Source organism: Papio anubis, chromosome 3 (assembly GCF_008728515.1).
Source record: "Papio anubis isolate 15944 chromosome 3, Panubis1.0, whole genome shotgun sequence".
In the NCBI taxonomy this organism is placed as follows: domain Eukaryota; kingdom Metazoa; phylum Chordata; class Mammalia; order Primates; family Cercopithecidae; genus Papio; species Papio anubis.
In genome coordinates, this window is record NC_044978.1 from 121,992,342 (window position 1) to 122,004,645 (window position 12,304).

A 12,304-nucleotide genomic window follows, 5' to 3' on the forward strand; every position below is an offset into this window, starting at 1 on the left:
GAGTGGCTTTTACATTTTGAAATGATTGAAAAAATAAAAACCAGTATTTTATAATGTGAAAATTATGTGAAATCAGTTGTCACCATTGATAAATAAAGTTTTATGGAAACACAGGCTCACTTATTTGTTTATGTATTGACCTTGGCTGCAACAATAGCATTGTATTGTTGCCGTGTAGACCATGTGTGACTCTCAAAAGCCAGATATTTACTGTCTGCCCCTTCACAGAAAAAGTCTCCCATCTTCATTATATATCAAACTCGTAATTTCATCTCTTCCTAATTTGCTCTCCTAATTTTTCTCATCTTGGTAAATGGCAGCCCCATTCTCCCAGTTGCTGTGGCCCAAAAACTTAGCATCACCTTTGACTCCCCACTTTCTCCCACATCCCATATCTAGTACATTAACAATCCCCTCCCAGCTCTTCCTTCATGAAACAGTAAATTCCAAATGTGACTTCTCTGCTGTCAGTCTGGTTCCATTATTATCATCCTTTTGTCTGGATTCTCACAATAGCCTCTTAACTGGTTTCACTGTTTCTATACTTGCCTTTTTCACTGTAATCTTGATATAATAGAGACAGTGATCCTAATAAAATTGAACTCAGATCATGTTGCTTCTCTCCTTAAACCCCTCCAGTGGCTTCCAGTGGCTTCTCTTCTCAAAGTAACATTTCACAACGTCCTTTAAGCTACTACTGTGCCCCTCTAATTAATATTCTACTGTTTTCTCCCTTGCTCACTGCTTCAGACACCAAGCCTCCTTGCTGTTCCTTGAATTTATATGTATATATCTGAGAAGGAACAATTTCGGAGGGAACAGCAAAGTGCAAAGGCTCTATGGCAGAAGAGTGCCTGGTATGCATATTCGTATATATATGAATAAGAGAGAGAGATGTGTGTTTATACACATATATGTATACATATATTGCTTGATCTTTTACTTGAAGTCTTGCCTGGATGCCATTCCGTTTAAAATTGTAAATCTCTACCCCCTACCACACATTTTGTATTCCTCTTCTAGACTTTGTTTTTCTTTCTGATACTAACTACTATCTATTTTATTGATTTTTTTTTTTTGTTTACTGTCTCTTTTATTCTCTGTATATCCACAACACCTACAATAACACCTGACACGTGGTAGACACTCAATAATTTTTTTTTTACTGACTGAATGAATTAATTAATGAGAGATGAGGTTAGAGAGTTAGTAAGTTTGAGGTTATCAGAGCCTTGTATGCTGTAGTATGGAGTTTGGAATTTTATTTTAAGGTTATAGAATACTAACAAAGGTTTTAGGCATAAGGGTGGAATGGCTGGCTTTTTAAGAAAAAAAGTATCTCTGGTTTTTCAAAGATAATGCATAATATTAGAAATGAGGAGATCAGTTCAGAGGCTGAGAGAATCACCCAGAGAGGATGAATAGCAGAACTGGAGCACTGGTAGTGTAGGGATCAAGAGATAAGGGCAGGTATGACAAGTATTTAGGGGATAAATCAGTAGAACTAGATGAAGGTAGGAGGGTGACAGAAAGGAAAAGGAGAAATGACTGCCATATTTATGGGTTAATGACTAGTTGGTTAGCTGAGTCACCAACTGATATTGAGAATATAGGAGAATGAGGAAAAACAGCCCATCTGGGAAAAATGGCGATTTCAGTTTGGGACACATTGGTTTGAAATGTCTGGGAAAGACCCAGGTGGATATGTCAGAATGGTAGCTGGATATGTAAGTCTAAGGCTCAGAGGAGAAGATGGGGCTGGAGATATAATGTAGCTGTCATCAGCACATAGATAGTATTGCAAACATGTAGAATTAAAGAACTCATCCAAAGATATTGTGTGGAAAAGGGTACAAGATGAAGGATGGAATTTGGCGAGTACAGTCATTTAAGGGGAGGTGAGCATCAGAGAAAGTGCTTAAGAAGATTGAGAAACTGTGGTCAGAGAGGTGAAAGGAAAGAAATGGTCAAAGAAGAGAGCAATATTATAGTCACCAAGGGGAGTAGAAGATGCCCAGAAAGTTTGTATTAACCGTGTTGAGCACAGTTAAAGGAGTAAGTGGGAGGAGAACTTCATATGGCCCTTCAGATCTGGCAGCATTTAGGCCACCAGTGGCCATGCTGAGGTTGATCTCAATGGAGTAGGGGGAGTGGAAAATGTATTGCAGAGCATTCATTAAAGGAGTGAATGGAAAGTGGGGAAAGGAAGGCTCAATAAAGGCCATCCTTTCAGGAGCTTGACTGGGGGGTGGAAGGAGAGAAGTGGGGCTTTAGGTAGGCAGCATTCCATCTGAAAGGTTTCTCTGAATCTCCCATCCCCCACCATCAAACCCTTCAGTGTGCTTCCACGGCACTTTGTGCTTGCCTTATTCATACCCCTTGACCAGACTGCAATGCCTGTTTACTTATCTGCTTTTTCCTCCAGATTCTTAGCTCCTTGAGAGCAGGAATCTTGCTGTCTTCACTATTGCAGCCCATCGAACAGCACAGTAGGCAGCACACAGAAGTCACCTAGTCAACATTTTTGGAATGATTGCACAAGGGAAGGGAGAGGGTTTTGTTTCGTTTAATATTTTAGTTTTTGATATTACCGTGAAAGAGATATAATCACCTTAGGAGGGAAAGGGTAATAGCCCAGACTAGAGAGAGAAATTGAAAAGATGGGAGTTAGAGGGGAGGAGAGACAGAGTAAGTGAATTAGAAGGAATGGTTGTTGGACATTGAGGCTAACATGAATAGGAGAATGGGAGGCCAGCTGGGGGTTGAATGACTGGAAGGTAAAGAAGTACTCAAGGATATCCCTGGAGGAAATAAGGGTGAGAGGGTGCTAAAAACTAGGAGGCCCAGGTTCATTGGGATGTGGACAGATTTTAAGGTTGGCCACAACTGTGTGAAATAAAGATGAAAATCACTTGAATTGAGGTGATTAAGAGTGTACAGAGATAGAATATCATTTTAATGAGCATTGAAGTTTTCTAGAATGATCTAGACACAGGTAGAAAAAAAACAGAATCCAGGTATCAAGTCTTTACTGAGTGAATGTGAGAAAGTGATCAGCAAATTTCTGGATGAAGGCAATATAGGAATCAGAGAGCATGAACTCTAAAGAAAGAGGTTCCTTATCTGTAAAATGAGAGGCTTGTACCAGATGATCCAACCACAAGAAACGTTTTCAACTCTAAGATCATAGAATTATTCCACTAGAGCTTTTGGCCTCTTTATTTCAAGTAATGAACTAGGATCATAGAGTGGAAGAACTAGAAGGGATCTTTAGAAATCATTTATAAATCAATAAATCAACTGATTTTTAGTGGTTTAGTCACTTACCCAGAGCTAGGAGGTGGTATGGCCATGTCAAGAACCTTGGGCCTTGGCTCATGTCCCAGTGTGAATTTTACTCTACCGTGTTGCTTTTAAGTTTTCCTCTGTGCTTTCAGTAGCACGTGTTGCTGTTACTCAAATCTGCTGTGCTACCCTTATGTTAGTACGTGGCACAAGTTCTTGAATCACCACTGTTCCTAAATTAAATTATTATTTTATTTTAGACAGAGTTTCACTCTGTTGCCCAGGTTGGAGTGCAGTGGTGCGATCTCTGCTCAGTATAACCTCTGCCTCTCGGGTTCAAGCGATTCTCCTGCCTCAGCCTCCCAAGTAGCTGGGATTACAGGCATGTGCCACCACATCCAGCTAATTTTGCATTTTTTAGTAGAGACGGGGTTTCACCATGTTGGCCAGGCTGGTCTCTAACTCCTGACCTCAAGTGATCCAACCGCCTCAGCCTCCCAAAATGCTGGGATTATAGGTGTGAGCCACCACACTGGGCTTATTACTGTTAATAACTTGTTTTTCTTTTTATCATTTTTTACCTTTTTGAAGCCGTTTGTTTTGGTTATGGATTGACTAGAAATAACCTAGTGTCAATGGCAATTCTGAAAGATATTTTTTATAATCTGTCATTTACTCATTCTGTAATCACAGGTAGTGGATTCCATATCCGTATCTTATCTGCATATAGAATAGCTAGCTGGATAGGGACAGAAAGACAGACAAACAGGCAGAAAAAGATGGAGAGAAAGAACATAAAGGTATTTAGAACCTTGAATAGTTAACCCCAGCTCTGTCAGAAGCTATCCTGTCTAAGGATTTCTGGAGAATATGTCTGCACAAAAGACAATGTCATGCAAAGGAGCATGGCGTTATGTGGTGAGGTTTTGGTTGCAAACCTCAATGCAGATAATAATGACATTTACCTAATAAAGTTTTGTAAAAATTAAATTAACTTTCTCTCTCTCTCTCTCTCTCTATCTATCTATATATATATACACACACACATACATATATGTCTGTCTGTGCATATATGTATATATGCATATAAATGTGTAGAGAAGTACCCTGCTATTGTAAGCACTAAATGTTAGCTATAATGATCAAATTGTCATCATTATTGTTGGTGATTCTCCTGGGTCCTAAGCAAGTAATCTTGCCCCCGGCAATCTTCACTGATGTCTTTTGCCCCTGCAATCACTTTCTAAAGCACAACACTGCAAAGCCTGGAGAAGGAGTCCTTTGTGTTCCATGCAGCCCACAGCTCACCAAGCCATTCAGGGTTACATGGTTAGGTGGCAGGAACTCCCTGATTCTCATTCTTCAAGCACCCACATGCAAATTTTTTTTTTATATATATAATGAAAAAGAGGTTTAATGGACTCACAATTCCACAGGGCTGGGGAGGCCTCATAATCATGGTAGAAGGCAAAGGAGGATCAAAGACATATCTTACATGACGGCTGGCAAGAGAGTTGTGCAAGGGAACTGCCATTTATAAAACCATCAGATCTTGTGAGACTTATTCAGTATCACATAGGGATTATGGGAGCTACAATTCAAGATGAAATTTGAGTGGGGACACAGCCAAACCATATCACTATAATAAAATTGTTATAATATTCGATTTTTTTGGGAATATATTCATCCATGAGCTCTCTAATATTTGTTTATTTATTTTTTAGAGACAGGGTCTGGTTCTGTCACACAGGCTAGAGTGCAGTGGTGCAGTCATAGCTCACTGCAGCTTTGAACTTCTGGGCTCAAGTGATTCTCCTGCCTCAGCCTCCTAAGTAGCTAGGACTATAGGCATGTGCCACCATGCCTGCTAATTTTTGCATTTTGTTATGTAGAGACAGGGTTTTGCTATGTTGCCCAGGCTTGTTTTGAACCTCTGGCTTTAAGTGATCCTCCCACCTCAGGTTCCCAAAGTGGTGGATTACAGGAATGGGCCACTGTGCCTGCCCCCATATTTAACAAATGGGTAGCAGGTCAGGTACATAGGCTCACTTAACATCTAGTACAACCCTATTCTAACCTGTCTTCCTTTATAATAGAAGCAGAAAAGCTAAAAATATTTCCCAGACTCTTTTGTAACTAGGGTTCTAGTTTCCAGCAAGTATAACCAAATGTCTGGTTTCCCTTGAGCAGTCTGGTTTATGCCTGTGGTCCTGGCATAATTTTGTTATTATTATTATACTTTAAGTTCTAGGGTACATGTGCACAACGTGCACGTTTGTTACATACGTATACATGTGCCATGTTGGTGCGCTGCACCCATTAGCTCGTCATTTACATTAGGTATATCTCCTAATGCTATCCCTCCCCCCACTCCCTCCCCACAATAGGCCCCAGTGTGTGATGTTCCCCTTCCTGTGTCCAAGTGATCTCATTGTTCAATTCCCACCTATGAGTGAGAACATGCAGTGTTTGGTTTTCTGTTCTTGCGATAGTTTGCTGAGAATGATGGTTTCCAGCTGCATCCATGTCCCTACAAAGGACATGAACTCATCCTTTTTTATGGCTGCATAGTATTCCATGGTGTATATGTGCCACGTTTTCTTAATCCAGTCTGTCACTGATGGACATTTGGGTTGATTCCGAGTCTTTGCTACTGTGGCAAAATTTTTATTCCTCTTTTAACTTAACTCTGTCATGTTCCACCAGAAGTTCAATAGATAGACAAGTTGGGAACCATCCTTTCTCCTCCCACTACTGCCACTAGCAAAAAAAAAAATATATATATATACACACACACACACATATACACATATATACATATATACATATATATACACACACACATACATTCACACACACACATATTATATTTATAAAATGAGCTTTGAGGGCTAAATCTGAAAATTAGCTTTTATGTAAAACAAAGAAAACTAATTTGGGGGCATGAAACATTCCTTGAAGTCTTCCATTCTACCTGTCTTTCTCCCTTGCTCCTGGCTTCCATGTTAGAATATCAACACTTAGATCATGTTATTATCTATCTGTATGAAATTCTTAGTGGAAATTAGGCTAATGTAGTTTCTCTAATTGTTTTAATGGAAATCAGACAAGTGTAGTTTTATCTTGGAGTTCAGAGGACACTTTTCTGAAAAGTGATTAATGTTGCATAATATGTATAAATTCATAAAATCCCATGTCATGTAAGTTTTATTCTTTATCAAAAAAAATAGGAATTTAGTGGTCACTTTATTGATGTATTTGTCTGTTTAGTGGCTTAATGGTTGTAAAAACTTAGTCCTATTTCCTGTCCACTCTTGTAGATATAATTATATGATGTTAGAATTCTCTCATAGGTACAATTTTTTTAAATGGAAGCAACCAAAAATAAATAAATAATAAATATTAATAACATTACCACACATGCACTCACACACAGACACACACATTTTTTTTTTTTTTAAATTGCACTGGTTGAAATTTGGTAGACTTTTATCCTGTGGATAAGTCATGATTTCCTGGCTAATGTAGGGTCTCCTACCATTTATGGTCAAAATCACTCATTGCCTGTTCTGCCACATCACTAGACTCGAGAAAATCCTAAGTAGAGGAGCAGCATGAGTAAGAAGATTCAATATGAGAGTCATGGGTCTCAAAGACAAGCTAATGCTCTTCACTCTGTATTTTTAATAACTCTTAGATAAACAGATTCTTTACAGTGGTGATTGGATGGTTGACATGTGACACCTCCCCAATAAATCCTGGGGTATCAGGTGGTAGCCTATTCTCTTGATAGTATCAAGAAACACAATTGCAATTGTAGAAGCCCTGAAAACAATGTAGATCTTTACTAGAGCTTAGGAATTCTACTCAGCTTACCACAGTGTGTATATATGATACCTCTGCAGAGATATTACTTCCTCTCAGAACTTTGTCCTGCAACCTCCTGTCCCAGGTAAAAGTTACCCATGAGAACTTCAGCTGCTGCACTGGCTGCACAAGGCTGTCTAAGACACCAGACAGCTGGAAGACCTGCCAGCTCTGTGGCCAACCCCCAACCTGAGTCTTCTTCCTCTTCTTGGCAGGCGGAAACTGCTTATCTTGTGTGAATCTCCGAGGGTTTCTAGTGAAACAAAGTCTCAACTTCATCACATGTGAAAAGATGTAGACATTTTTTTCAAGGAAATTACTTTTACAAAGGGGGTTCATTTTATCTTTGAGTGAAGCTTGTCTGGACACAGAACCTTTTTTTTTCAGTCTATTCTTTTAATCCGGTCTGTTGTTGTCACCTCAGAAATGCATGAGATTTAGTGAATGTAAGATGACTTGGGGTCTGATGAACTATTGTGACTCAGTGTGTGCTACTGCTGTTTTACTTTGAACTGCTTTTAAACGCTCAGGGAGAAGTGCTTCAAATTGCTGCCAACCAGTGCTGCCCTGAGTGTGTTTTGAGGACTCCAGGATCTTGCCATTATGAAAAGAAAATCCATGAGGTAAGTGTTTTCTGACCCAAGGTTGTTTCTGTGTCTGCAAATCTCTGACAAGAGAAAAACTGAATGTTAAACTTGTGGTGATGAGAGTTTTTTTCTTTGCCTGGATTGTGGAGGATCTGAAGCCCAGTTGATGTCCTGTGAGCATTTAGGTTTCTTGTATAAGAGTAAAACATTCTGTAGGCTCTACATAAATATTTGTAGATTGAATTCATGTCTGAGGATGTTGATGTTGAAGAAGTTGTGATGCTAAATAATAAAAGTATCTCCTTCCTTTTGCGTACTACATACATGTTAAATTTGATAGTTACAAACAATTCTGAGCTGGTGAGTAGAGCAGACGTTATTACTCCCATGTTAAATATGAAAAAAATTAATTGCAAAGAGCTTAAGTACTTGCCCAATGTCATATTACTAATAAATGGTATAACCTGGTCTAGAACCCTGGTCTTCTGACTCCTAATTCAGGGCTCTTTTTACTATAGTTGAAAATTTCAACTTAGCAATCCTGGCATTTTAAACTTTGTTGTGGGAGCTGTTCTTTGCATTGCAGGACATTTAGCAGCATCCCTGTTCTCTTCACACTAGATGCTAGTAGCATCTCTCTGTCATGACAACCAGAAATGTTTGCAGACATGGCCAAATTTCCCTTAGGGACAAAATGCTCACCTTCCCCCTGTTTAGAACTACAGGACTAGAAATCTATTCTCAAGTTTTAAAAATTATACTTTCTCATTTCAGATCATTCAGAATTAATTTAGAAATACTAAATATGATTAAAAAGTACAACTGCAAAGTCTATAATAGAAATTATGAAAATAGACAGTTTATCTTCATTGATACATAAATGTTACCTGAGGTAGTAGGTAAGGTTGAATACGATGGAAAGAGACTTTGCTTTAATCCTCATCTTCCAGCTGATACAAAACTTTCCCCAAGTTAGTGTCTCTCTATTCAGGAGAGAGCATAGGTGAGTAGGATTTGATATATCTACTTTAGGCTGTTATTCAGTGTGGGGACCTGAAACTCAGAAAGCACAGTGCTCATTTCCCTGCGGGACAGGATTATCTTACTCGAGCCACTGTTTCCTAATTACACAAGGAAGCCACTGTTTCACTTCTGCACAATGTGTTGGTGAAAGACACCCAAGCAGGATCTACACTGAGAATGTCTTCAGACCACGTACCACTATGTGCTGCTCAATTCAGCCTGCGTTATGTAGGGTGGTGTTGTCTTCAAATGTCACAGAAGAAAATCCCTATGAACTGAAAAGTGCTGCAGGGCCGAGTGGTGATGAAAATAATTCCAGTTCAGAATGATTATGTTAAGCGTATGGTTCAGGGTGAAAAATACCAACCTGAATCTTTCAAGTGAAGGAGTTGTTAGGAGCCAAAATAAGTCCAGGATCTGGGGGAAAAAGAAAACAGACATATCAAATAAGAGGTGGTACCAGGGACATGGGAGATCAGAATTCAGTAAATCTTTGCATGGACCACACTAATGACATCATATGTTTCTCATGTCATGTGTGTGCACATGTGTGCAGTCTTCTTTTCTTAATTTAAGATGCCTGAGAATATTGACAATATTTTCTATATTTTTACAATTATCTTCCCTGCCTCTCACTTATGTGGCACTTAGTACTGAACTTTTCCCGGAGCAGGTGCTCAATAAACATGGGTGAATAAAAACTCAAAAAATTAGTACATCTTTTCTCCAGCTTCTCCATGACCTCATCTTAAGGGCATGTTGGTCATTAACCAGTGTGGCTGGGTAGCTCTAGGACCACAGATCTGCCATGGGTTAGTTATAAATCCTCCTAGCCTCCCACTTTCGCAGGGAGAGTTCAGAAAGTTCTCCCGCTGTTCTTTCTTCTCCCTGCTTCCCTTGTGGTTCATCCGTCTGCAATAATACACCATGCAGAAAGCTCTAAACTGGGTAAGAATATACCCATGTGTTGCTTTTCCATATGTGACTTTCAAAATTGACTCCCTCTGAAAATGTTATATTTCTGGTATTTGATGTAACTGAGCAAAAGGATGGATTTCAAAACCATAGTTTTTTGGTGAAAAATCTCCAGTGGATTGCTTCTTCAAATAGAGCTAGAAGATGGATTTTTTTTAAGGTGAGACAAAATCTTCTAATTTTAGTCTTAATAAAGTTAACATAATTATGTTTCTTGTCTTTCTGTCCTTCCTCTCTTTCTTTCTTCACTTCCTCTAGGTTCTTGCCAAACACTCCTTAGTGTATTAATTTTCTTGAGTGTGTTAAATGTTTGTCTGGTCTGGTCTGGGTCTCACCTCATCACTTGCATCACTAGTTTTGTTTGTTTGTTTATTTTTGACTCTTGTAGCATTTCCTTTCTTGCTTGTTTGGGGAGCAGTTTCCAGGGTACTTTTCCCACCTGCTGAATAGCAGTGATCCTCTCTCTTTGGCCTCTGGCTTGCCTCCCTAGGGCAGGTAATGGAGACTCGCAGTAGCTATAAAATAGCCTGGCATTTTAAGAACTTTGGAATGGGGATTTGAAGTGGAAGATTTCCCCTAAGATAGATTGAGAAGAGGATTTAGGATAGACTGGGTATGGCAGGAGGGGAGGCAGTTGAAGTGATACTGTCCCCAAAGAACATGGTTCGAACAAAGAAAAGTGAAGGACTGGCTGAGCTAAGGGCTGCATGAGAAGACTACCCTTTAATAAAACAGTGGAGCCTCCTGAGAGGTCCTCCTTTGCTTGCAGAGGAGGCAGCGTCTTATACAACTGGCATTTCAGCAAGTCAAGACAAGTCTCAAGATCTTTCCTGGACTGAGGAAAACTCTTGAACCTTTTGGCTGACTCCAGGTTATTTGAGAGTGTTGCATGGGTTTATTACAGCCAGGATTTGGGGGATCATTTCATCTATGACCTTCACAAAGCTATACTTTGAAATTAACTTTTGGATTTGTGCCTTGCCATGCCAACCAGCCAGGGAGGCAAGCCTCAAATGTGTTTTAGTGTTGTTTGAATACTTTTTTTCTGTGCTTTCCCCACAAATTACCTTGTGAAAGGGAGGCGAAAGGACCATGAATCCCCTTTTCTTCTTTACTAATCTAACCTCAGCACCAGATAATGTCAAATCTGGGTAGATGGGACTTGAAGGTTTACTGAAAAGTGAAATGGCAGGTGGTAATGCCCTAGTGCCCAACCTGATTAAATAGAGGACTAGGAAGGGACAGGCCTGTTCACTTTGTTTGTGAGGCTAAAAGGAGAACTAATTTATGTGTGTGAGGCAAGAAATAAGTATTGAATTCTTCAGCCTTGTTCTCCTCAAAGTAGAGGATGTAATTATAATATTCACTGAACGTTCCCAGATATTTAGTATTCTGGATCTATAACTCCATAACAGGAACAAATTATATGAAGAAAAATTATATTTTTGTTCTGTCAGTAAGCCAGGCAAGTGCTTTATGACCTTATCTTTCTTTTGGACTTATGTCAACAGTCAAGCCAACTTGTTAGTTGACTATGCAGGAGAATATATTTAAGATGTTGTCTGCAGAGTTCGCTTCTGCCCAGTGTCAAGATGTCATGTTTTCAAAAAGGTATTAATGAGGTTAAGATGGCACAGGTAAAACAGGGTCCTGTGGGAACATTGCTTTGTGTATCTATTATTCCTTCATTTTACAGAGCTCTCTTTGCTGCTACAGGGTTTATAAAAAATAATGCTTTCATAAATGTATATGAAGAAAACTACTGATATATATGTGTGTGTGTGTGTGTGTGTGTATATATATATATATATGCATGTGCTGATGCCTTGATCTCTAGGCTGGGTGTGTTGCATGCATTATCAATCCTCAGAACACTCACTCTGGGGAAAGAGGTGTCACTGTTTCAGGGACAGGCATAAGAGATAAAAATGGAGTGAACTTAGGTGACTGGTCTCCTGGAGAGATGTGAGAGGGATTTCTTTTCATCACTTCATCACGCTGCACACTTTGGATCGCCATCTGGACTTTCATCCATGGCTTTGACATCAAGAAGTGGAGACTTTTTTTTTTTTTTTTTGAGATGGAGTCTCGCATGATCTTGGCTCACTGGAACCCCCGTCTCTCAAGTTCAAGTGATTCTTGTGCCTCAGACTCCCAAGTAGCTGAGGCTATTGGCACCCGCCACCGCACCCAGATAATTTTTGTGTTTTTAGTGGAGATGGGGATTCACCATTTTGACCAGGCTGGTCTCGAACTCCTGACCTTAAGTGATCCACTCGCCTCGGCCTCCCAAAGTGCTGGGATTACAGGCATGAGTCACTGTGCCCGGCCTGAATGTTATTCTTAATTCCCACAATTCTCAAGCTTTTGGGAAGGGAGAACCCATTGCTTAATTTTACATCCCTTCAGTTAGATAATAAATTTACATGATGAGAGAGAGTGGGTACTGAAGAGATCAGCTAATATAGCCCTCTTACATTACAGATGAACAACTTTGGTGATAGGCAGGCTGTTGTTATAATGAACTTTTCTGGTCTCTGTCTGAAAGGTAGTGTGGCTGCAATGTT

At 39.6% G+C, this 12,304-nt stretch overlaps 1 protein-coding gene across 4 annotated transcripts in view; it reads left to right on the top strand.

The window, feature by feature from the left end:
* The window catches only part of FRAS1 (Fraser extracellular matrix complex subunit 1), a 453,697-nt gene that overhangs the window by 155,074 nt on the left and 286,319 nt on the right, over positions 1-12,304 (top strand). For all 4 annotated transcript variants that reach the window (XM_031664538.1, XM_031664536.1, XM_031664537.1 and 1 more), the window contains exon 4: positions 7,683-7,775. In XM_031664538.1, the coding sequence (XP_031520398.1) occupies positions 7,683-7,775 (93 nt within the window). The remainder of the gene's footprint in view (positions 1-7,682; positions 7,776-12,304) is intronic.